The sequence below is a fragment of the Sinocyclocheilus rhinocerous genome, unplaced genomic scaffold, assembly GCF_001515625.1.
Source record: "Sinocyclocheilus rhinocerous isolate Xijiao unplaced genomic scaffold, SAMN03320098_v1.1 scaffold975, whole genome shotgun sequence".
NCBI classification, from domain to species: domain Eukaryota; kingdom Metazoa; phylum Chordata; class Actinopteri; order Cypriniformes; family Cyprinidae; genus Sinocyclocheilus; species Sinocyclocheilus rhinocerous.
In genome coordinates this window covers 975,020-1,002,379 of record NW_015628726.1, presented here as the reverse complement: position 1 = coordinate 1,002,379, position 27,360 = coordinate 975,020, and the positions used below count along the sequence as shown (strand labels likewise).

Below are 27,360 nucleotides of genomic sequence, written 5' to 3'. Positions count from 1 at the left end.
AAAATAACAAAATAGAAAACAGGCATTGTTCAGGTACAGACGGAGAGAGGCAGGAAATGTGTCTATTTTCAGTGGGGTAACATACAGGTCAGCAGCAACATTTTCCTTTCGGTTCTTTTGAAAGACTGTACAGAAGACAAAAACAAACCACGTGATTGAGTTGAGTTTTCAGTCTGACACTTGCAGTTTATTTCTCAGATTACACATGGGAATTGGTTCATTTGTCATCAATGGGCCGAGCATCTGGTTTTAGTTTTGTTTGTGACAGTGAGCTTTGGGAACTTCTAGAGAACATTTTTCCATAATAAAACTACATGCAGCAACAAAAAGAACTCAATTTTGAGCCAGACTGGTGAGAACTCCACATGTATTTTTAATGCAAACTGCCCTACAGCAATGACAGACTGGTCTATGTTGCCCTGTAGCACAGTGGAAAGCATATTCACTTGATTCAAACTTGATTCAAACCCTCTTCTTTTGTTTACGGATTTGTCTCCCTTCCCAAAGGATTAGAAAACAAAAAGGAGGACCAAAGAGTTGGACGAAGTTCTCTGCTCTTTAACGATCACTTCATTTAGAGCTGAGAAAGTGATTACCCAGGTCAGGGCAAGCAGGAATTAACCCTTGACTGGCCGTGTCAGAAAACGTTATATGAAGTAAAATCAATCAGGAGGCTCACTGGCCGAAGCCAATCTGAGCCAATGAGAAGAATGACTGGACAGGAAAAGATGACTTAACCTTGTTCCTATGACCTCAGAGTGCTTTCTTAATGTATAACCTACATAAACTGGTATGGGTTGCCATACTGTACATACTACTACAGGGTGTGGTAAACAAAATAAACTTACCATCCTCACTGGTGTGGGTCTCCGCTCCTCTATCCTGATCAACCTCTTCAAGAGCTCCATGTTCACTGTATGGACTCTCACTGCAGAAGAAAAGAAATAAATAAATCAAGACAAATAATTATTTTTGCCAAATAGTAGGTTTATAGGAACTATAACCAAATATTTAAGGACTTAATAATAAAAGTCAGATAATTAAATGTTTCTGATGAGCTTCAAAACCTTTTGTTCTAAAGTCATGTGCTTAATGTTTGAAACGAATTTTGTATATACACAAACTGTGAAGTCTGTCTATATGTATAAATCACTATAAAACATTTAAAAAGTAAAGTAAAAAAATATTAAAATATATAACATAGTTTTAATTTGTTTAACATTTATTGGTCACTACATAATTTGGACCAAACTTTTGACTGGTTTTGTGCATCCTAATATACAAATATACTACTGTTTTGGGGTTAAGTTTGGGGTCAGAAAGATTTCGTTTTTTAAGAAATAAATACGTTTATTCAGTAAGGACCCATTAAATTGATCAAAATTTATAACGTTACAGAAGATTTCTATTTCAAAGAAAAGCTGTTCTCTTGAACTTTCTATTCACCAATGAATCCTGAAAAAAATGTATTGCGGTTTCCACAAAAATATTAAGCAGCTCAACTGTTTCAAAATTGACATTAATGAGAAATGTTTCTTGAGCACCAAATGAGTATATTAGAATGATTTCTGAAAGATCATGTGACACTGAAGACTGAAGTAATTACTGGTGAAAATTCAGCTTCGCCATCACAGGAATAAATGATATTTTAAAATATATCACAATAGAAAACAGCTACCTTAAATTGTAATAATATTTAAAAATATTACTGTTTTTACAGTATGTTTAATCAAATAAATGATGGTGGTCTTAAGAGAATTCTTAATGACTTAAAACTTTTAAATGGTAATTTATTTTTGTATGTAAATGCTTATACAGGGCAACACAGAGTTAAGTCACAGCCAGAGTAAAACTCAGCATCAAGCAAAAAGTACAGAGGCTGTCATTAGTATTCAAGAGGAGTAGGGCAGGGTGATTGGGATTCTGTCAGTGGCACAGCGTGGCTACTGAGACTGGCACTAATGCCCTTCACATCCATGCAGATTACCTCTGACACACAGTAAAGCAATTTCAAACAGAGCACTGCCACTCCCGCATGCCACACTACCAAAGGGGAAAATATGAGAACCGGCTGCGGGAAGTTTAAGATGTAATATCTGAAATGCTGAAGTATAGATGCTTGCAGTGGCAGGTGTTTTGCTTCAGTTTGGGGGATGAAGACTTGTGGGAGTTAGGCTGCTCTCTTTGAGACAACAAAATCACTAGCCAACATATACACACAGCTGTGGAGCTGGTGGAAAATGTCTCTTTCCTCTTCTCATCCATGCGAATTTTTGGGAGAAATTAACGTTGGTTTGGCTGACGATCTTTCCTTACCTTAATGGCAGCAATTAGTTTCAATTGGTTTCAGTCTGTCTCACCTAGTTGAAGATCTCGAAACCCTTTCGGCCTCTAAAAAATGTCCCACCTTAACTAAAGAGCTCACTATAGGCACCTCATCTTTTCACATAGGAAAACTGCTGCCAGCTGGTGGCGCTATGACTATAACTGAATATTTGCATGTAGATGTTTTCAGGCCAGGACTCTTACCAAACATGTGAAGTTTGGGGCAGATCAGACATTGCATGTTTAAGTTAGTGTAAAACAAGTAATTTCCTGTTGCCAGCAGGTGGTGCTGTGAATATAACTGAATAGTGGTCTTTAGATGTGTTCAGTCCAGGACTCTTATCAAACGTGTGAAGTTTGTGGCAGATCGGACATTGTATGGCTGAGTTACAACAACTTCCTTTTCCATGGCGAAACATCGAAATTTGTCAGGCAGCCACGGACACGCTCTTTAACGAAAACTCAAGATCTTCGCAATTTAACATCGCAAAGGCCTTTAGATTAGACTGACCAAATATAATTTTATGTCCTTAATTCTCTAGGAGGAGTTCGTTACAGAGCAAAACATGTCACTTCCTGTTGCCAGAAGGTGGCGCTATGACTGTAACAGAATATGGGCATGGACATGGGCATGGGCATGTGTTCAGGACAGGACTCTAACCAAACATGGAAACTCAAGATTAAAATTTGATTAAATCTCTAGGAGTTTGTTGGATTACAATGCCTGACACAAAATTGACACAAAATTTGAAAAAAGTGATGAGACGTGTAGCCAATTGGTGCTCTGCATTTAACCCATACAAGTGCACACACACAACAGTGAGTAGTAAACACACACACACCCCGTGAACACACACCCAGAGCAGAGAAAATTCAAAATAATTGACTTCCTGTTGGGTTTTGGATTTGGCTCCAAGAGTAGGTATTGGTGTTACATGCGTCTACCGAATTTCATACATGTACGTAAAACGTAGCTCGAGGGGTACTTCGTTGAAAGTGTATAGGTGGCGTTGTCGAGCCATTTTGCCACACCCACTTCTGAAACATATATCAGACGAAAATTTTCGCCACTTCTGGCGTGTGTGTAAAATTTCATGAGTTTTCAAGCATGTTTAGGCCCTTAAAAATGCGATACATTTTAATAATAATAATAGCAAACGGAGCACTATTAATAATAAAATGATGCTGGATTGTGAGTAAATGATGACAGAATTTCCATTTCTGGATGACTATCTCTATAAATTATGCATTTTTGACCTGTTTTACTTTTATTCCAAATATTTTATGAGGATTTATGCTCGCCTCCTGGATCAACTAGATCAGATGATCTTCAAAACAAAGAGGTCCCACCCAAAAACTGTGCTAACAAAATAAGTGACTCACTATAGCACTGACTAATCATTTCTTTTATTTCATTCGAGTCACGCCATGGATGTCCGGATACCATCACTAATCCTCAAAAATACAATAAAGTCTAAAACTTTAACAAGCTCAAACACTGTCTCGATTCTCATCTCTCAGGTTGCGCAACCCATGAACATCTATCTTATAAACACTTCCTTCACCCACCTACATGCAGTTGCCCAGACAGTTATCAATAAATAATTAAAACCAACATCACCATTACATCTCAGCACTCACCAATAGTCTCCGCCTGCCATACACTTCTCGTACATGGGGCCGTCAAGCTCCTTCGCGTCAGGAAAGATGGTCTCGTGATGGATGATGATGGTTTTGATGACCTCATTGACATGGGCCTGGCAGGAGACCTGGTCCTGAGTTTCTGGAGTGGGCATGAGGGTGGGGCCAAAGCAGATGGCCAGATTATAGTGGTCCATCATATTTTCATCGCTGTACTGGGACAAGCTGCAGGAAAAACAAGCAAGCTATTAGGACATCTGGCAACCAGCAAAAAAGCAAGAACATTCTTGTATATTTTCATTTTAAGAACTGTTAATTTAAGCATTTATGGAAAAAGCATTTCCATAAGGACATTCATCTGTGTGTTTGTGAAACATTCAGACTTACTGGTTGAGAAAGGCGAACAGATATCGCATGACCACAAGGACTGATCTGGGTACAGTTAGAAGAATCTTTCGTATATACAGCGCTCTCTCATACAGATTGTCTATTCCTACAAGAGAAAGACAGAGAAAGGGTAAAAAAAAAGAGAAATCAAGTAAAAATCAAAGAGAAAAAAAAAATATATAAATATATATATATATGCAAGTCTCCCACTTAGGAGTCCTAGAAACATACTTGTCCTGCCATGACATTCAGAAATGATTATTCAGGACTGCCATGGTCATTCACAGCACTTAGCAGCCCTGAGTATCTAATGACATTCCTCTATCTGAACGTGTTAATTCACTGATAACCACATCACTGCAGCTCTATTCATGGAGTTATAAGGCTGAGCTCATTATGTGGGGGGAAAAATAACTCTGGACCGCTGTTCAATCACACAAAGTTAAACTCTGTGCCAACCTTGTCATGTTGCAAAAGGACGCCTCCAATAGCCAACTCTCAGTGGAAAACACATGACTTATTTTTGAAATTGTTGCAGTGTTGTTATTGTTAACTAAAACTAAAACTATTGGGGAGCTGAAATAAAGCTGAAACAAAATAAAATATAAATATTAGATGGAAAACTTAAGCTAGAAACAAAAATAAGAAAATGTTGTCTTAACAACTAACTTAACTAAAGTTTAAGTTGAAGAACTAAAATGGCTAAAACTGAAACAAAAATAAATCTACAAAATATAAGAAAAAACTAATAAAAACTACAAAAGCATATAACAAAATTACTCAACTAAAATTAAAATATATAAATAAAAGTTAATTCAAAATGTAAAAAAATACTATAAAAGCATATAAAAATACTAAAATAATACTGATTTGTTGTTTTAAATTGCCCCAGAAGATATATATAAGCATATAGTACATGCACTTGCACTTTACAGAAAAGTCTGTAACCGAGGACATGACAGATAGAGGTAGGTGTATCTGTCACACACTCTTTGATTCAGTGTTTTAATCACCACATAGAGCAAACCGCATTAAACAAGTTATCTGTAAAAAAAAAAAAGAGCAAATAAAAAACAAACAAACAGGCGATTCACTTGTGTTCATTAAATTAAATTGCCGGGTTTGTTGGCCCTCACCCTGGACCTAATGAAGCTGATTACCAGAGCATTAAAAGAGGTAAAGTCTCAAAACTACTCAACTCCTCTTTTTAAAGGAGCTTAAAAAATTAATCCAGAAGACTGGCATCCCAAAAATGTGTGTGAGTATTCCTGCGGCTCTTCTGCAGGAATGCACACAGATTTCACTGGGTTTTCTCATTGGAGCCAGTGTAACTCACTTCCTGGAATTCCATTACGCATCTTTGTGGTCTCCTAAGTAAAGCACTCTCAGGCCGTGTTTGGAAGGATACTATTCTACTATTACAAGGCAACAACTGGTATGATGACTGAACTGGATACAATATCAGCTGTGATCTTTCTGATTTCCTTCTTATTTTACGATTTGATCTGACTACCAAGACATTTCCACTAAAAATCCCATGGGTTGGCTGTGAGACACATAGAACTTATAAAAGCAAAATCAGCCTAATTATAAACTGATGTGACCTGCTCTAATCCATACTTTAGTACACCCAGATCCTCGATTTATCCTGATAGCAGTGTAAAATAGCCATGTCACCATTAAAAAAGATCTGGGAACATGCTACTATGCTACTGTTATTCGTCTTACTTGAGCACGAAACTGGGTTTCCAAAAGATCCTGAGTAAGAGAAGCAGTTTAAAGCCTCACCACAGACAAGGCACATGTCTGCAGAAACAAAACTCCTACAGTGCAGAGAACGCACAACTCTGACAGTCTATATATAGATCTGCCGGGGACAGAGAACAGGAGAAGCCGTGTGCGCTGGAGAGAGTGTGTGGTATGATGGGAAGGGGTTAGTCGTGTGTAAATGTAAACAGCAGGGAATCCTCATTCGTCACACTCTACAGAGTGTCACAGGCACAGGGCCGCACGTTGGTCAGGTATGTATGAACACATGCCTTTACATTACTCCACATGCACAGACTAACAAAACCCACCCAACCCACACATGCAAGCGCACGGCACCTTAATCTAGCAAACTCTGCACTAATTTTGACAAGTGGCCAAATATTTAGAAAGGCCTGTCATATAAAGCTACAAGTGATATATTTATGCTAAAAACGTTTTTGCATGTAAAATAATTGAAAAACTATTTTCTACATGGCAGGTAAACGTCAAAGTAAATGCATCCAGGTCTAAAAATGCTAATGGCTATAAACCATGTGAATTATTAGGCTAAATATTAGTTATGAATTATTAAATGAAAGATATATCTCAAAATTGTAGCTCTGGGCTTAAGTTTGTCAGAAGATTCAGGTTAAACTATGCCAGTACTTCAACTACTATGATAGTTTTAAATAGTTTTTGAATGAATACAGTATATATATATATATATATATATTTAAAACTATATATAAAATATATAATAATATATATAAAATTGATATATTTTATAATTTTTATTTGTATATTTTTATTTAATATAATGATTTTTTTAATTAATTAATTTATATAATATATAATTTAAATACACTATTGCATACAGTCATTATGTCCATAACTCATTTACTGTATGTATGTCCATATTTTTATTAGAAATGTTAAATCAACATCATATTGTTATTTGATTAGAGGACAATCTTGGCATAAAAAGTGGCACAGCTTACCGAGCTATCAATCACAAATATCCCATTAACCCAACCGAAACGACTGAGCATCATGGTGTCACACTGCATTCATTCATTCATTCAGTGCAGTGTAGCGTCATCTATGATCATGATAAGGCACGCTTTCTGAGCTCTTTCAAACTCACACAAAGTTGCATTCATGCCAGTTGAAGGACCAGCTGAAGCCCTAATGTGTCATGCCATGGTGGAACACACACTGTGCTGTAATGGAGTGTGCATAAGGCTGTTAGCGTTAGCCTGAGGCGCTGGACGTCTTGTCATCAGGACAGAGAGCCAGAGAGTGAGAGAGCAGAAAAACAGAGAGAAAGAGGCGATCCCCAGGTTATTTGGTCCCAGCACTACAAGCCACCAACAACAGCCTACAAAATCATTATTAGTCTTCCAATGACACCATTTAGCTCCAGCCTCACAGAGAGAAAAAGAGGGGGTGTGCTGACACAAATTTTGCTTAAATTATAGGTATTGAAAAAGAGTAGTTCACCAAAAATAAAGCAAAAATCTGTCACCATTTACTCTCCCTTACGTCGTTCCAAACTTTTTCGACTTGCTTTTTTTCCATGGTTCACCCAAAAATAAACAAATACAAGTCACTCTTTTCCTTATTCAACAAAATTGAATATAGCTAGATGGCGATGAACTCCAAATATGACCATGAAAGCACCATAAAAGTGGTCAACATGACATGTGCTATTTATTTCAAGACTTCTGAAGACATACAACAGTTTGATGTGCACAACAGATGGAAATTTAAGTCATTTTATGCTAAAAATCAAAGCTTTAAGTCAATGATGTCAAACAGCATTAAAGGGGTGGTTGATTATTTCACTTTTTTAACTTTAGTCAGTGTATAATGTAGCTGTTAGAGCATAAACGTCTGCAAAGTTGCGACGCTCTACGTTCAATGCAAAGGGAGATATTTTCTTTTAAAGAAATCGCTGTTTAAGGTCTTGTCATAGAAGGAAGAAAGTCACTGTCCCACTGTTGGGGGCAAATGACTGAGATCTCTTTATGTGAGAGCGCACGATAACAGTTCAAAGCACTGTTAATTCACACTGAGAATCAATGACAGATTTACAGCTGCAGGTCAATAGAAAGCAAAAAAAATAAATAAGGCACTTACTGACACAAGAGATGAGATCATTGAATCTTTCCTTTGGAAACAGAGGGTTCTCCAAACCTCGAAAGTAGAGTTTCAAAACGCCCGCAACAGAGTTTATATCGTGGTTATTCTCTTCATCTGTCAGGGGATCATTACCTAAGAGACATAACGTGTGTCAAATCTGCTGAACAAAATATTTATATTTAATATATGCACACAAAAAAGAACCTAAACATCAGCATTTGTTGAAAACACAACTTCTAATAAACTATTTTGCCTTATCTTGACATGCAAGAAATACTGATATGGAAATATGGATCTATACAAATAAAAAGAAAAATGTCAAAAACATGTTCTCCCCGGTAGATGTTTTTCCAAGGAAGGAAGTCTCCTTAAATCATGTGAATTTAGGTTCATGGCTCATATGACCCATTGAAGACATAAGAGATTCACTATCATTCAGCTGCGGCAGCGCTTTCAGAAACCTGAACTCTGTTACCACATTTACACACACACCTCTTTCAAAAGAGTTCTTGATATCATTGACTTCAACTTGAGATCCAGATACTCGGAATATTCCTTGATGTTGGAGGCCTAAAAAATAGAGAGAAAAACTGTGAAATAAGACGTCTTCCAGTGTCCATTTATATCCGCTGGAAATAAAGGCTGGTCCATAGTAACCACATTCAAATCCCAACCTCAAAAGCTAAGCCCTGTGCTTTCGAAAAGTTCCCTTTTTCTAATTAAAGATAATGAATGAAGGAGAGAGACTGCAATCAACTTCTACAAAAACATCCGTCAGTCCGGATTAGCTTTTAATGGAAAGCTTGGCTGAGGGTCAGAAAAGATTAATTAAAAACATCTCTATAGTTCCAGTAAGACGGCCACACACAGACAACTTTCAGAGCTTACAATAGGCACACAGGATCTACAACCGCGTACACAGTTTATATAGGCATATGATAAAGACCTCTTTGGACTGAACATCCTCTGACGCTGACAGGAAAGCACATCATTTAAAAACACTAAACTTGAAATAGATCTAAAACAAGTCTGTGCATGGCCTACACTGGGATGGGACAGATTCGGAAGGGGCACGCAAAAACTTGACCATTATCAGACTCTAAATTTGTCCCAAACCTAACTAATGACAGGACAGGTAGCAATTGGATTGGACCATTTTAAAGACAATAGCATAGCTGTAAACTTCATCTTCAGGCTTTTTGGGTGTTTTAATGACAATAGTGGGCCATTCTAAAGAATTATGGGTATTTTATGGTTTAAGTTACAAGGTTATTGCAATAAACTTACCATACAGGTTGATGAATCGAATACAGCTCTCAACAACTCTTGGTATTGCTTGTCCAGAGTCCTTAAAACAAGACAAACATTGGCATCAAATCAGGATGTGGGCTAAACAATCAGTCTAGCTCTAAATCAACTGAAAATATCCCACACATCATGTATCATTCATGTCGGAGATGAGAAGATAATCCTTCTTGAGCCTTACAGACCCTTTTTAAAGTGCACACCTAAGCAACAGTTTGATGTGCACAACAGATGGAAATTTAAGTCATTTTATGCTAAAAATCAAAGCTTTAAGTCAATGATGTCAAACAGCATTAAAGGGGTGGTTGATTATTTCACTTTTTTAACTTTAGTCAGTGTATAATGTAGCTGTTAGAGCATAAACGTCTGCAAAGTTGCGACGCTCTACGTTCAATGCAAAGGGAGATATTTTCTTTTAAAGAAATCGCTGTTTAAGGACTACAAAAAAGGCTGGTAGGGACTACAACGAGCTTCTTCCCGATGTTTGCATAAACTCTGCCCCCGGGAACATGCAACTACCCGTATTGGTAAGGGGGCGTGACGTTTCCGTACAATGTGCACTAGGCAGTCAGCGAATCACAACACACTGGGCCAGCTAACCAATCTGAGCCCATCGTGTATTTAGAAGAAAGGTAAAATATGTGAAAATAATGCGTTTTTAAAAGAAACGACGCATGAACACGTTACCCTGCACCCCATAAACACAATCAACCCTTCGAAAAAAGCTGATCAACCACTCCTTTAATTCTCATGTCTCATAACTGTGTGATTTGCCAAGTTTAAACTTAAATTTCACTCTCACACAAATCCATCAAATCGTCTTATAAGGCTCATTTTACAACACCTGTCTTCAGTATTCACTTTCATTGTATGGAAAAGAGCTGAGTGAACATTCTAGAACATTCTGTTGCGTTCCACAGAAGAGAAAAATTCAGGTTCGGAACAACACGCGACAGAGATTTTTATATTTTTAGGTGAACTATCCCTTTAAGAGGCTTTCATGCTGCCCTGAGGCATCTGTGTGAATATTGATGCCTGAAGCTCACTTTATCTCCGTCATCTCGCTTTATGTGTACACACACCCACACACACCTCCGTTTCTGCTCTGTTTAAAACCTTCCCCAGCCATAATGATCAGTCAAGTAGAAGCAAGTAGCCGTGGATCATTATGGCTTCAAGCGGCGGTATTCAGTGCAGGTAGTACGGCACCCAAAGCGCTAAGTACCTTAACAAATGACTCCAAATTGCCATTAAACAGCTTAACGTTAAATACAGAGCGTGGCCTGGGCCTCTGTGTGCCGAACGGTTTAGGAGGAAGACTGGGAGGCCTATAAAGAGATGTTTATACTTTTAATCTTGAACCTGTTGTAAGCTTTAGCAAATACAGTACAGTGTATCGAACAATCCTCAGTGTATCGAGGCAAAATGAAGTTGTGGACATGAGATGTCCAAGCATGAAATCTTTTGGCTGGTGGCAGCTGGTGTTTTAAAGAAAAGATCCTATGGGGTTATACCTAAAAATCTGAGTTCAATTTCATAATGTTGTCAGCTCCCTCTTCAATGTCTACAGGAATACAGTAAACTTGCCCCTTACTCAAGAGGAGAGCTTTTTCACATGCTTTTTCACATGCTTTTAAACTGTGCCCTGTAAGAATTCTGAGAGAGGTTGAATATAAAAAAGCACTATTAGTGCAAAGCATTGTGTTGAATTAAGCAGTCTAAAGCATTTGGTCTACTGTTCGGACCTTATCACTATACGCTGTATATATAGAGATAGTATGTATAGTGTACCTATAAATACAGGACAATGAAAGGAACTATAGATAGAAAGATTGATAAAAAATGATTTATAGAATGAAATAATGATAGACAGTTAGAACTGTAGAATAACAGATAGAACGATACAATGACAGTGTGATAAGCAGAATGATAGAATGACAGACCAATAGAATGAATAGACTGATAGATAGAGAGAAGGACAGAACTACAAAGAACAACAGATACATAGATAGAACAACTGATAGAATGATAAACATAATGACAGACAGAGATAGAATGACTAATAGAACAACAGAACAAACGATAGAAAGATTGAATGTCAGAACAACGACCAGAACGACAGATAGAATGAAAACAGAACTGACAGAAAGACAGAACAACTAATAGATAGAACAACATAACTAACAGACAGACTGATAGATAGAATGGCAGACAGAATGGCAGGTAGAATGATAGAACGAAAGAATGACGGCTAGAACAGTAGAACGAAAAATAGAACAGAAAAAGATAGAATCATATATAGAAAAACAGAATGATAGATAGAATGACAGATGGAACGACAGAACAACTGATAGATATAAAAACAGACAGAACGATAGATAAATTGACAGAGATAGAACACCAGACAAACCAATAGTCAGAATGACAGACAGAATTGCAGACTAAACAGAATGACAGATAGAACGATAGATAGAATGATAGAATGATAAATAGATCGACAGACAGATATGCAGACATATAAAAAAAACAGATAAATACAGTAGGATGGATAGACAGAAGACAGACAGAACTGATCTCATTCATGCCACATTTTGCTTGTAATCTTTGAGAGAAATGTTAACAAACTAATATTACATCTGACACTTTATGTGCTGACGACGATACCAACAAGACAAACTGAATAGGGCAGAGAACATTTTTTTACCTTGTAGTCGCATACTCAGGCCGGTAACCTGTGTGAGAAACAGATCAAAGAAAAGAGAGAGAGAGAGAGAGAGAAAAGAGAGAATGTGAGAACTGTTCTTCAGAGGCCCAGGGGAGGCTTTCGTTTATGCTCAGTAAAGCACATGCAGCCAGCCATCTGTCTGGAACTGGACATCCACACATACACCTTTAGGACATTGGTACATTTTAAAGAGAAAGTCTTCGTTTGAATTACACGTACCCGTTTAGCTATAAAAATATTTAATCGAAGTGTCAGTATGCAGAAGGCAGACTACTGCCTACAATCTTTAAAAAACAGACACGGTTGATTTTAGGCAAGGGAACATGATTTGTTGATCCCACCCACACAGCGTTCACTTAGCGGCCCCTGACAGCAGAGTCTGCAGTGTTCACAACACAAAACTGAAATGCCCCGGGCTCCAAAACATGAAGAGGCAACATGAGATTTATACATGATGCGGGAATTATAATCCTCCATACTATCGCGCTTAATTAATATGAGGTTAATATGAAGTTGCATCACCCACATGAGCAGCTTCCTGCTGGTTTCTACTGGCCAAGAGGATTATGATCCAAATATGTTATAAATTATCTCTATCATTGTGTGTTTTCAGTTCAAAGGGCTGACCCTATGAACAAAGAAAAGCAAACAATACCATCACCGAGGGTCCTCTTCAGTAGATCATGCTTTGCCTGAAGCTTAGTGATGAGATTGCTGCCCTCCAGATACTCGCGGAACTTCTGTGAAGAGACATGATTGAGACCAGCCTGAGACCAAAAACATTTGACAGCAGATTGACTTGAGCAAGCACAGCACCAGAATGAACTTTTTTGCCACATCCGCCAGTGGAGAGTGAATTGAGAAAACATACCAGCCATAAATATTTGTTACGAGCAATGAAACTCATTGAGCTTTTTCTTCCCTCAAAATAAATAATAATAAAACATAAAATAATAAAATATAATAAAAAAATAATAATCTATCTATCGTCTCAAAAACAACCAATCTTGGCAAATCTTTCTTATAATGCACCAGTTTAAAGTACTTGATAGCATGCCTATGAAAAACATTTAAATAAAGTGACTTATTTAATTAAAATTGAATAATATAAAATTAAATTAAAATATGTAAATGAAAAATTAAATTAAATACTTTTTTTGCAAGACTTTCTTATATTGCACAATGAAACTTTATTATATGAAAATTTTATCTATGAAAATTTATTTCTACATTTCTTTCTTTAATAATAATAAATAAGTAAATTAAAATCTCAAAAACAACCAGTCTTGGCAAATCTTTCTTAAAATGCACCAGTTTAAAGATGCAACTTGATAACATGCCTATGAAAAATATTTATTTAAATAAAGTGATCAATTTAATTTAAAATACTAGTAAATCTTAATGAAGCAAAATTGACCATAAAATAGAACTGCTCCGTCTCCTGTTGGTTGGCGCGTCTCTTGGCGATGCTCGGCTTGCTGAGGTAGGTTTCCGACACGGTGGACTTGACCGATTCAGTGGAGCGGCTGTGATGGAAACTTTCGGACACGTCATAGTCCTCGATGGTCACCATGTCCTGGATAGTAGTGAGAGTGGCCTCTGAGGTCTTCTTAATCTGAAACAGGACAACATTTTTAGTAGGAAAGACAGTCATGTAGCAGACACTAGCAACAAAGAGTAATTTTTATCATTTGTTACAGTATTAGAGGCACAATCCAAAACAATATAACTCTAGAATAGTCTTGCAACATTTATTAATAAGAACGTGTGTCAGTGCAAGAGTGATAAGAGGAGGAAAAAAATGCTAGAAAAACACATTAAGCACCAAATAAAAAAAATCTCTGACAGTCCCTGCATGACATGTGCTCTGTGACTAATAGCAGGCCTTGAGCAAGACACCAGACCAAAGAAATCAATTTATAGCAAGGGGAGCGGAAGATGACCCAAGGGACCCATCATTCATTTGATGGCCTTGAGGATTAATTTCTGTATCTTTCCAGTGTCAGACATGCAACATTATCATACAGTTCTAAATATCTGGAACTGTACCCTTATATCCCAAGAGGAACAGACTGACAAAGTGATCGCAAATTGCAAAGTGAATTGTAAACCAGTGACAGGCTTTATAAACAATATAAAGCCACTTTTTGTAATGTGCATTCAATGCTTTAATTTGCGTTTCTCGGCAAATACTGATGAATACTGTTATAATTTGATTATGTAATTAGCACATCATGTAAATGAACCCAATTACAATATTTAATCAACTGACAGCACTATTAAAAACATGATAAATTAACCACATAAAATTGTGAAAAGGAGAAGGCAAGGAGATAAAAAAGATCAAATTGGAAATATAAAAAAAAATTATATTGAATGAAAAAAAGCAATAAATTATAATAAAACATTATATATATATATATATATATATATACACATGCATAACAAATTTAATTAAAATTGTGTGTGTGATTTAATTACATTTTTAAATATATATTAATATCATTAAAACAATTATTTAACCACATGAAACTGTGAAAACGAGAATGAGAAAGCTGGTGCAATCACTCAGTGGAAATAAATAAATAAAATAAAAGTAAATTTAAATTAAATTTTATATAAAATTTAGAGAGAGTTTAATATATATTACTAAAAATAATACAACGATCTAATCATTTAACCACATTAAATGGCAAAAAGGAGAAAGCAAGAGTTAAAAAGAATAAGATGGGGAAAAGATGTTTAAAGCTGGTGCAATCGCTCAGTGGAAGCATTTGTTCAACTGCTGAAAGAGGCTGCACAGTATGGAAGAGCAAATTTCTCTTATGCTGACATGCTCTCTTTCACACGCGTACCCACACACACACAGTTCTGAATGTAAGCAGAGCTTTTTCTGTTTGCACAAACACGGCAATCTTCTTGCAGAACACACAAGAAGATACATATAGACAACTATAGACAATGTCACACAACCACAGTGTGTATCACCACACGGTATCACGCAGCATAAAACTACAGCAGTTTCATCACACAGTGAGCTCATCTCTCATTGTCAATTTCAGGCTGAATCATCCTTCAAATCAATAGAGGATGACATACAAGTCAATGGAAACCAGCACTCACACCTAAAAAAGTCTGGATCCAGGTCACTGTTCCACTTGTGATTCACCAACCTATTGTGACGACTAAAACACTGAGAGATGTTCACAGGTTTAAACCCGCCTCCTGACGTTAAACAGTCTGTGGTCTGGTTTTGGTGAGGGCCTTTATGGATGATATGCCGCACCTGTCTTGTAGCATGTGGTTTACTTGGAAAGTCAACCTCAGCTGAGCAATAACAAAAGGCAGACAGGTTACAAAGAGGTAAACTGAGTGCAGGGGGAAGCGAAGAGCTCTGTTTCAAGGACATGAAAGCAGTCTAAATGAAATGATGTGGAAAATAAGAGGGATTTTTTAAAAGTCTATTTAACGCTGCTTGAAAAGCCTGGGCTCTTCAGCTTTTTTTTTTTTTAAACCTCATGAGATTAAAGACACGAACGCTAAATATAAACTAGACTTCAGATAATAAAAGAAAAAAACTCAACTGAGCCCTACTTTCGAAGTGTATATTTTAAAATAGTATGTAGTGTGAATTACTTATAAAATAATTAAAATCTATCTATACATCCATCCATCCATCTATCTATATCTGCAGAAAAAAAGTAGTTAAAGCAAGATAAAAAAAAAAATTGGGAAAAAGCTTGCCAATCCCTCATGTGTACATGTAAATAAAAAATACATATAAAATAAATAAAAATAAATAAAAATACAAAAACAACAAATTGACTATAGCTTTAGTTAACAAAAACTACAATAGTATATCAATGATACTAACATAACACTGATACAGTTTTGACTCATAAAATGTGACATTTCAAACGCATTGTCAGTACTTATATTATTTTTTACATTATAAGATGCTTAACAGATCATCAGCTGATGTTGTATATGCAGATCATTATACATTATGTAGGTAATAAGCTTTTTTTTATTATTTGATATTTGGCTTTTTGTTACTTTATTCATAATGACATTCTAAAAATCAGACAGGTAATGATACAGAGAACAGTGGCAGGTGAGATTGGAAAATTACCTAAGCCGGATTCAAAGTTGGCTACATAATACCTGCCAGACCACATCTCATGACAGAAATGCCATGAAACTTTGATATACTTATATCTTTGCAAATATATTCACATCAGAATGTACATGAATCTGATATGCATTATATAACATAATGAAACATATACTTATATGGAAAGATGCAGCATTATGTACAACCAAATCATTTATCGGTTGGAAACGCCTATTTGCTGATCAGTATTCTTTTGACTGTTTGATCTGTAAGACTGATTCTGGCACATCTGTAGCACTCCAGCAATCAGCATTAGCACAAACAGAAGGGCCCGATAATCAGTACAAAGGCAGCAGAGAGGGCCGCAATCAGACGATCAGTGCTTCACGCAGCAGCAGGAGCAGGACACAGATCTCCCAGCGTTTGATGTGCCTCCCAGAGGTTTGTCTCCTGCAAAACAAACAGACACTTCCTACGGAGATCTACGCAGTGCCTTAGTGGGGTTTTAGTGTCTGATGTGAGCAGAATATCCATTAGAGAAGGCAAGAAGGGCAGGAGAGAAAGATAAAGGGAGTGGGACAGAAAGTCAGAGATAACACTGTCAATTCTCCTCTGAGAACTCCAATCTCACCCTAATCTCTACAGCAAACACTATTTACATTATTCAATTATGAGCTTGAGAAGAAGAATGGAAAAAAGAAGAGCTGACAGCTGGATAATTGCTGAAGAAAAATGAAAGGATGAAACAGGAAGCTTGAATTGACAGATATATTCTTCCTTTGTGTCCGAAAAAAGGTGTGTTTGAGAACGAGGCAAAGCTGAGTGGTTTATGGCGGTTATACTATAATAATGTATTCTTCGAATCCTTTCTTTTGTCATCTGAATCAGTGAAGGTTCTAGGAAACAGCTGCACAAAAACTCAACACTATGTCCAGTATCCTGTGTCATGTTCATTGCAGACCTTGAGTCTGAAGTCAAAAGATGCTTTAAGCCATCTGGAGTAACCAGGAAGTGCCCTGACCTCACATCCTTCCACTTCCTTTCAGCTTGGTCAGTGGTCCAGTCACTATAAACACCTGTCATTTAGCACATGCAAAATACTAGTGACAGAACAATATACAATATACAATCAGACAATATTTAGGACTGATAACAGTGTTGTTTGGTCAATTAAAATGGCTATTCCCAATAGTTTAAGGTCAAAAATTTAGCAAAAGCTTTATTTTTCTTTAACAATTTTTTTTGTTTACAATTTTTTTATATATATTTTCAATATTCTACAATATTCTTCAAAATTCTGGTCAATGACAACATAACCAAATATACACACTTTAAAGAAAAAAATGGGACAAAAACTACTGAAAAAAAGTATTTTTAACAAAGCAATGCCCAAAGTAGGCTTATAAAATATGTGATTTTTTTTTTTAAATATTATTTATTTGAACAGACAATGTTAAGAGCATTAAATAAAAATAAATAAATAAATAGAACACTGTAAACAAATAAAAAACAAATACAATCTTATTCCTTTTACTATAATGCATAAAAATATACTATTTAATAAAATTCTCTCTTGTTGTTGAACATGAAGTCTGCCATGTATTCAAACAGCATTCAGGCTCTCCACATCCTTACAATAATTTTCTTTTTTTTTAAATATTGCATGAGCCTCTTTCGTTTTTTACAATCTGCTACAATATGCAATATTTCAGTTAGCTTGCCATTTTTCCAGAACCATTTAGCTTCCAAGACAACACTGACAGTGGGCTGAGCAATCGTTCTTTACAGCAGATGATTTATCAGCTCCTTGTTGGAAAAGTCTACCAAGGATTATAGGTCCACAACAAAACCACTCCCTGAAGCAATAAAATTCACACAGGACTGACCATTTGTAATGCTGCATCAAATATTGTATATAGATCTGGCTAACAAGGCATGTTAAATCTGTGCAGGAACAACAACTACACACACTGGACACATTCAGTGCCAAATTGCGATTTTGTCTGTCAAAACTGAGAAAAAGATTCACGGCAGAGAAATAACAGGAAGGAGATAAGAGAAGAAGAGGGCAGATGTAAGACACTCGTTCATCTAATATGGACACGATAAAGCCAAAAAGCGATTCCAGACTCCTCCATCTTCCTGACCGAGTGGTTTTTCAGCATTCGACTTAAGGCCTGATTCAAATGATGCAGCCTTGGAGAAGGCAAAGATAATAAAATGTGAAAAAGACAGACACAGTCTGCAGGAAGAAAAGGGAGACGGTGTCACTGAGAGAAGCCTCTCTGTGCGTCACTCGGGTTATCTGGAGGACAGTGAAAACTCTGCAGGGAGGAAAAAAACTATTTCTTGTAAGTCCTCCCAAAGCCTCTTTTACGATCAGCTCTTGCCAACTCAATTAAGCAAACACATTGCAAAGCTGCCTCGCTCTAATGCAACAGGAAGATACGCCATGCGCGTTCCTGGACTTGGCTAACTTATTAACAACATTTTCAAATTCATTTATGCAGTTCAAATGAACACAATCACTTCAGCACTGGTGATCGTCCGATGTTATTTAGCAGACGCTTTATAATCCAAAGTGAATTTCTGGGAAAGCCTTTTGTGCTCAAGGGCACAAAAGTGATGGTATAGGTGAGGGATTTGATTAAAACTGATTGCAAATGCCATTTTGATCTATTTTAAATGTAACTTCCATTGCTCCTGACCATTTCTGGTGGTGCTCGGGTCACCTTACCTCTTCGTTCTCGATCTTTAGGGTGGCCAGACGGGATTGAAGCTGCTGGAACCTCAGGAGGAGTTCTCCCTGCACTGGAGGCTGGGCCGTGATCTGACACACCTGAAAACAAACAGACTTTCAATTATAACACAGAAAGATGACAGTCGCCATTAACCTACATTGGGTCTTTAGTGACCCGGAACGTCATCCACTACCCTCCCCCTAGGGCTGGGCGATAAATAATATCATATCAAGATTGCGATAACATTTATGTTGATAACTAGGATAAGCTCTGGACATTTCTACTGTATATGGATTAATCTATCAGCCTATGACACACAGCAGAAATAAACGTGACAACAGCCAGTCAGTGCATGTGCGTGTTTCTGTGTGAATAAGTGGTGCTGTTTCATCTACTACACAAATCAAACACACGTGATGCTCGCGGTGTTTTGAGTCTGCCGTCTCAATATGTGAGGACAGTCCACATGAACTCCAGAGCTGCTCTGAGAGTCACTTCACAAGCTTTTCATAGTTTAATTTGAGAAAAACTACTGTCAAATACACACTGAAACTCAAAGATCATCACGTCAAACCGCCAAAATAAAAGTTCGGTTTAATGAGAAGAAATTATGACAATTATATTACTACTGTATACTAAAATGCTTTATATTTTCATCCATGTTTTAATTTTTATCTTATTTGACAAAAAATTAAAATGCAATGCTTTGTCGTACATTAATTGTTATATTTTCATTTGATTACATTTTAGAAGATTGATTAAATTATTCAAGTTTTATTAATTAATTTCGTCACACACCTTTTTTTGATGATAAATTTGTATTAAATCATTAACACAGAATTTATGGAAAAAAATAAAACAAATTTAATGGGGTCCTAAATTCTAGCTTACTAAATGTGAAGAAACAAGTTATGTTTACGTTCATTCTCAAGCTCTAACAAACATGTGGAAAGCATTTCCTTCTCCATTATTGGTAAATTAATATTGTAATAATGTTTTTCGCCTTATCGCCCAGCTCTAAAAGAAAGCAAGATGATAGTCACCATTAAGGCCAGTTCACACCAAAGAATATTAACCATAACCCACCAACGTTGTGTCATCTATTTCAAGCTCTTTGAAGCAGGATGGATTCTGATTGGCTGTCAATGTTTTCATCGTTCATCAGCTGGGAAAACACTTTGAAAGTGATTCCAACAATATTGTTCCACTGTGCCGTTATCGTTATTGTTGGTGTTGACTCTGCTATTCTTTTCAATTTAGAATGATTTTTAAAACTACATCTTTATTGCTATCATTATAGTTATCATCCTTGTTGTGAACGGGCCTTTAGAGATCCTACTCTAATAGAACAGAGCTCCCTAGAGGAGGAATCTCATATTCAAACAAATAACCAACACCTGGCACAATCATTATAACCGACTCTTATAAAGCAAAATCCCAGTTGGTTTCATTGACCAAGAGAGTACAGGCATGACTGCAAAACAACAGGTTGTAAACCATGCGCAGACATTATATCAGGGACAAAATGGCCAATTAAGGAGGATAAATCCAATAAACACTCTCTCAAAACTGCTTGAGGGCGAGAAATGCAATATGATTTGCTCTCAACGCTCTGCGCACAAGCTGCCAGCTGATACACAATAAAAGAAGGATATGAAGCAATCCTGACCACATATAATTCAGAATTTCATTAAGACGCTTTTCTCCACTCTGTATCCTGTATGATCTCATATGCTTCAACATGGCTTTAGACAAGATTAGCATGAGGTTAATGGATGGGCTGGTAGATGTACCATGGGAGTTCAAAAGTATTGGGTCAGTACATTTTCTTTTAAAGAGATTAATACCTTATGCAGCAAGGATGCATTCATTTTTATCAAAATAAAACATTTATAATTTTACGAAGATTTCTATTTCAAATAAATTTTGTCCTTTTGACTTTTCTATTCATCAAAGAATCCTGTAAATGATGCATCGCCTTTTCCACGAAAAAAAATATTAAGCAGCTCAACTGATTAATCACTGATAAAAATCTCTTGAAAATTCTTGAAATCAGCATATTTAAATGATTTCTAAAGGATAATGTGACACTGAAGACAGCATTAATGGCTCCTGAAAATATAGATTTGCCACCACATGAATAAATTATATTTTAAAATATATAGACAGTTACATAAAGACAGATATATATAAAAAAAAAATTATTACAGCATCACATTTAAAGTGAACATGGGGTGAATTGGAAATAATCCCACTACTTTGGGTTGAAAAGTGATATTTTTGCCATGTCTCTGGGCAATTTATTAGGAAATATTGCAGATGCTTCTTTATGTTTCTTCTTTCTTACTATCATCATCCTCCAGTTAACAATTAGCAATGAATTTGAGGAAATTTGTAATACAATTTGGTTTGTCCCACTTTAAGGCATTCAATCCAATGTGAAAAACCAAATAATCAACCAATAATAAAAAAAACCTTGATTTTATAGAAATACTTCTACTACTTGTACTACTACTAGACATACATTTATAGAAATTACAACACAAGCAGTTTAAGAAAACATACAAAAAAACTACAGCATAACAGACTGTTAAGAAAATCTCAGTTCTCTCAGTTTACATGGTGTTAAGATGTAACTTAACCAAACACTGGGTGACAATGTGGCTGCTACTTTGTTTGTACATATGTATGTGGGTGTGTGGGTAAGGCTTTGTTTAAATCTGACCTCATCTCCCATATGTGGCTGGAACTCAAATTTGACGGGTGGGCAGAAGGCAGTAGGGTACATTTCCATGAAGCGCTGGCGGTCACTACGTGGGTCCAGACTGTCCACCGCGTTCTCAATGATATCCAGACCCTCGTGACGAGATGTCTCCAGGTTATATTCGGCCGAGAGGTAGGTCCGCAAAGCCCGGTTCAGAGAGGCGTGATATCCCAGATCACAACACTATACAGGAAAACGAGAGGACAAGAAGAGAAACGTTACCTATTAAAGCCCAGAAAAAATATAAATAATGGGCAAAGAATCTTTCTAAATAATATATGCTGCATTCAAATGATAAAACGGATGGTGTGTCTTACTTCCCAACAAAGTGAGGAAGCTTTTAAGCACTAGTGCAACCAAAAGAAGAGCAAAGGATGCACATTAGGTGTGTAATTGATGCTTAATCTATTATTTAATCATTCCCATGCTCCCACAAATATTGATGGATAATTTATTTTAGTTGCGCAAGACTATCCACTCATAAATTAGGTAAATAAGCAGCATTTTCTGGCAAGTTGTAATCAATTTTTCATCAATAGTACACAAAATCTACACTATAAACTATATTGTACAGTTATTTTCAGTTGTGAAGTGTGATTTGAAATCGGTATAAAAAGTTATTTAACTGACACTGATACTGTAAAGTGGTAAAATTTAAAAAGACAGTACGCTATCTCATAAATTATGTAAATATGTAGCATCTTCTGGCAAGTTGCATCACAATTTGTCATTAACAGTACACAAAATCTATACAAAAGTAATTTTTAATTGTGAAACAATATGCATAAGCAGTCAGTTAACTGACACGTTTTAAATAAAGTGTAGCAAAATTTAAAGTGACAGTACACATATTCAATAGACAGTTCCTATGAAGTAAAGTGACAGTTCTTGAATAGACTCAAACCTACAACCTATCGGTTACCAGCCAAGATCTGTAACCACAAGGACACTTTCAGCAAACGTCAGGTCTTACTCACAGCTGACATTCCAAACACATTAACACCAATGGCACAGCATGACGTACTGGTCTATCAGGAACTGTGGCTTTAGGCATATTTGTGACCCTGTGTCTGACTGTTCCTACATGACCTTATACTGACTGTGCTCTGGTGGTCTGTGTGCTGTCTTTATAAGGCTTTGGATTCTGAAGACTTGTGCTAAACAGCCCGGTAGCCTAGTTGTTCAAGGCTAAGCGTAGACTGGCAGGAATTTCCATAATTTGATTTTGACTCTTATACTGGAGACATGGGGAACTGAAATGCAAAGAGAACTGGGGCGTCCTTGGGGAGGTTATTTAAGTTCTGACGGTGTGTGTCACTGGAAGATCTGCCAGATCTCGACTCCCAAAGCGTCTGCAAACCTCCAAAGTCCATTTTATTTCATTATCACGATGGCCTGCTCTGTCTGTCAGACTGCTGATTGTTTTAAGAATTTGGATGCCCTTTTTTCACTGAAATGGTGTGGTTCTTGTGCCAGAACTCAAATTGAGAGTCAAATTATGCACTGACTTGAGAGCCAAATGATGACACAGCCATTTTTATGAACCTGCTTTGGGGTTTTTGGAGCTTGACTTGCATGCCAAAATAAATAAATATAAATAAATAAAATAAAAATAATAATAATAAACATGGATAACATGGTTTAGTATCAATAGGACCCATAATGGGGAGCTCATGCAGAGGTACCCATTGGTTCGTTAGCAGTATGCAGGAACAAAAACATCTTTATACAAGATAAAATTTTAACCAGACAAGGTCAAGTTCTTTCTCCTCCAAAGATATGCCTAAAAAACTGACTGTGCATGCATATAATATCACCCAAACACTCTCTCCCTGCAGAGAGGTTTTTGTTTCGTAGATGAAAATAATATTGCTGGATATTCAGTTTATAAATAAATGATGCTGACAGGATTTGATAATGATTTAAGCTGGGGCTGTAAAATAGTGAAGGAGCAGTGCTCAGTGCTCAAAACGTGAAAAAGGTACATTGTAACATACAGTAGTTGATCTAAAAGAGACTCTCAGACAGTCTGATTAACAGAAAACTGGGTTTTAGGGCTGGGTGCCACTTCTTCGCCATTTGTGCTAAAAAAATGCTTTGACATATTCAGAAGGGGGACATACAGTACCTTAATATAAAAGTAGGACAACAGCCACCTCATACAAAATAACATAAAAGGGGGTACAAAATTCTAAAAAAAAAATTAATAAATAATAGTAGTTGATCTAAAAGAGACTCTCAGACAGTCTGATTAACAGAAAACTGGGTTTTAGGGCTGGGTGCCACTTCTTCGCCATTTGTGCTAAAAAAATGCTTTGACATATTCAGAAGGGGGACATACAGTACCTTAATATAAAAGTAGGACAACAGCCACCTCATACAAAATAACATAAAAGGGGGTACAAAATTCTAAAAAAAATAAAATAATAATAATAATAATATTTTTCCACCTGGAAATGAAATGTTGAATATTTGAAACAAAGAAAACTAATGATGTGAAATGAATAAGAAATATTTAATATTCTCAACTATATCTAGGAGAACTATTTATATCATCTCAAATAATGATAGAGAATATGATCATCAGGTTTTACACAAACTTGTGGAGTGTTGCTGTCATTAAAAGAAAAGAGGGATAATCCAAATATTATTAAATTTTTTAATTAATGTAAATGATCCCCTCAAATTGAATGAATAATTTTGTACTACACTAGAAATAAAAATGCTAAATAAAAGCTTTTTCATTTAGTCACACACTTTTGGAAAAGACCTCTGGTTTCTCCACCTACGTTTAAACCACCATTATTTTCTTAGCTTATTCTCTACGAGGATCATTTTTTACCACCTCATTTTACACAGACGTTATGTTAAGCTCCTCATTCTCTCTCAATTGAATGCATTTGACAATCAGGCCTTCATAAAAACGTATTTAAATAACAGGTTTGTGTGGTTACTTGAAGATATGGAAATGAATGCATTTTAACCACAGTGCATTTTTTAAAACATCTCATTCCTGTCAGACACACCTGCATTTGAAGTCTCAAGAGCTTAAATTTGAATGCAACGTTGACAGAAATCTTAGACTCACGCTAACTTCCATATTTTAACCATCCCACAATGTCTCGTTCCAGGAAGCATCCATGGAAAAAACAATCCCCCAGCTGTTAAATCATTTGTCACGGGTTTTAACAAAAAACAGATATACTAAGAGCATAAAACATTGCCATTCCTGTGAAAGCAGGGTCAGGCATGTCTTCTATCAAAAACATGTCTGATGCATAAAACTTAGGTCCAGAAGGAAGTTCATTAATAATTATAATAATAATAACTTTTTTATTGCTTGCCATTTTATTGCATTTAAGTTTTGTTTATTCTTCTCATTACATGTTCTGTCGTGTTTTGGGTACGGTATGAGAAAGCACATTACAAATAATTAATGAAATATGGGTCATATTTCCCACAAAATCAAAAGAAATAAGATATTACATTTTGTACAAATTAATTTAAGCCTATTTTTAGGATTTTATTTTAAATACTGTTAACTTATTTATGATAATTAAAAATAAATTTAAATGTGCTTAATTGTCATAAAAATACAGTCATGTTAAAAATATAATAAAATAGGCATTTTCTTTAAAGAATTATTTCTTAAAATCATTTGAATTATTTCATTTTTCTTTATTTACTCTTTTATTTTCTTTTTTCAGTAAAATATGACTCAGACATTCCATCATATGAGGTATGGATCCAATAGGCCTTGAGAACTTGAGATTGATTTTGACAGTTTCTTTGGATGGTTGATCGTAGTCTGGTTGTTATGTGTTACTAAACACTATTTCTTATTTACCTTCTCCTTCATCTTCTCAATCTTCTTCACAGAGCTCCGTCTCTGGTGTCTTTCCTCTAGTCGGATGTGAAAGACGGGATCTCCAACACGTCCGATCTGCTTCTCCTCTTGCTTCTCAGCCTCTTTCAGTTTGCTCTCGGCACTGATGCTCTCCGTGTGATACATATGGTAGGTTTTCATCACCTGCAGGACCCAGAGGTCAGAGGTCAAAGTTCAACAACAGCCAGCTGAGCTCTAGAGAGGTGCTGCTCGTCTGAACCAAAACACCTCCATCCTCCCACTTGACACAAATCAATTCTGTTTCTCCACACTCTCAGCAGTACGAATGAGAGATTTCATGAAGTAGCTTCATCATTTTGTGGCTCTAGAAAAGAAATCTCGTCCATGAATGATAAAAGCAATGATCTACATGTTAGATGCCATGACTGACTCGGCTAGAATTTAACTCAGTATGGCAACTCACAGATGCCACTGTCTGTTAGTGTTCATCACACCTCATGCCTGAGTGATTCATCATTTGTCCACACTTGTCTGTTACTTTTTTTTATGAAACCATATGAAATACAAAAAAAATTAATAAATAAACATCGCCAAGTAAAACACTGCAACATTACAATACAAACAACAATAAAATCAGAAATGGACTAGTGCTCCTGCTTAACAGAGACCATTTTTGTGATCCTGGTTGACTCATGCGCCTCAATCCATGCTGGGCTTTTCAGAAAGTCAGTGCGCGCCATTGATCTACTTCAGAGTGACAGTATGAGATTAATACAGTGTTTCTGCTCAAAACTCACTCTATTGTGACTTGTTGCAGATACTGTAGCTATATAATAAACCGACACATAAATATATTACGAGACAGAAAGCAGAAGTTACCGTCACCAGAAGGTGGGAATTATGATCACGCAATATTGACAGATAGATCTCCAGAGAATCGTCTTTCTGCGAGTCATTTAGAAATTATCATTTGTCTAAAGTAATATGAGGTAATTGTGTCAATACATATTTCTCCAAATGTGCGCACTTTTTGACTAAAATTGATTTTGCTGGATTTTGCATTCTTGTCAGAAATTAAGAATTATTACTGTCATTGTAACCAAGTATTATCATAAATAGTGGTCAAATATCGAAGCTATGTAATCTATCTAATATTTCAAAGCTCAAGATTCTAATCAGAATCCTGCTGTAAAAATGTTTCTGTAACAGCTGGCAAAAAAATTGTCTGTAGCCTGTATATAGCTCCACTGTGGTTTGTGATTTGTTTTCAAGGGAAGAAAATTTTTTTTTTCTTTTAAACATCTGCCTGTTACATATTTCATTTTGTTAAAGGGGTCGTAGGATGCCCATTTTCCACAAGTTGATATGATTCTTTGGGGTCTTAATATGAAAAGTCTAAGATAGTTTGGTTAAAATTTCTCAATGGTAGTGTAAAAAACACCTTTTTTACCCTGTCATAAACAGCTCTTTTCAGAGCACGCATTTTGTAGCATTTTCCTTTAAGTGTTAATTAGCTCTGCTGACCCCGCCCCTCTCTTCCGAGCTGCTCTCAGAGAGACTGTTTACTTCAGCCGCATTCATCGTGAAACTTGCTAATTAGCACATTGTTCGGAAAGGCGA

The 27,360-nt window shown here is 36.3% G+C and overlaps 1 protein-coding gene across 1 annotated transcript in view; it reads right to left on the bottom strand.

Moving 5' to 3' along the window:
* LOC107738426 (SLIT-ROBO Rho GTPase-activating protein 1-like) overlaps positions 1–27,360 on the bottom strand; it is a 63,392-nt gene that overhangs the window by 14,453 nt on the left and 21,579 nt on the right. Inside the window, exons 3-14 of the mRNA XM_016550194.1 lie at positions 21,855–22,076; positions 19,126–19,227; positions 13,692–13,889; positions 12,930–13,014; positions 12,254–12,281; positions 10,775–10,877; positions 9,532–9,592; positions 8,737–8,814; positions 8,242–8,376; positions 4,354–4,459; positions 3,967–4,191; positions 849–928 (exon numbers count right to left, since the gene is read on the bottom strand). Coding sequence (XP_016405680.1) covers positions 849–928; positions 3,967–4,191; positions 4,354–4,459; positions 8,242–8,376; positions 8,737–8,814; positions 9,532–9,592; positions 10,775–10,877; positions 12,254–12,281; positions 12,930–13,014; positions 13,692–13,889; positions 19,126–19,227; positions 21,855–22,076 — 1,423 coding nt within the window. The remainder of the gene's footprint in view (positions 1–848; positions 929–3,966; positions 4,192–4,353; positions 4,460–8,241; positions 8,377–8,736; positions 8,815–9,531; positions 9,593–10,774; positions 10,878–12,253; positions 12,282–12,929; positions 13,015–13,691; positions 13,890–19,125; positions 19,228–21,854; positions 22,077–27,360) is intronic.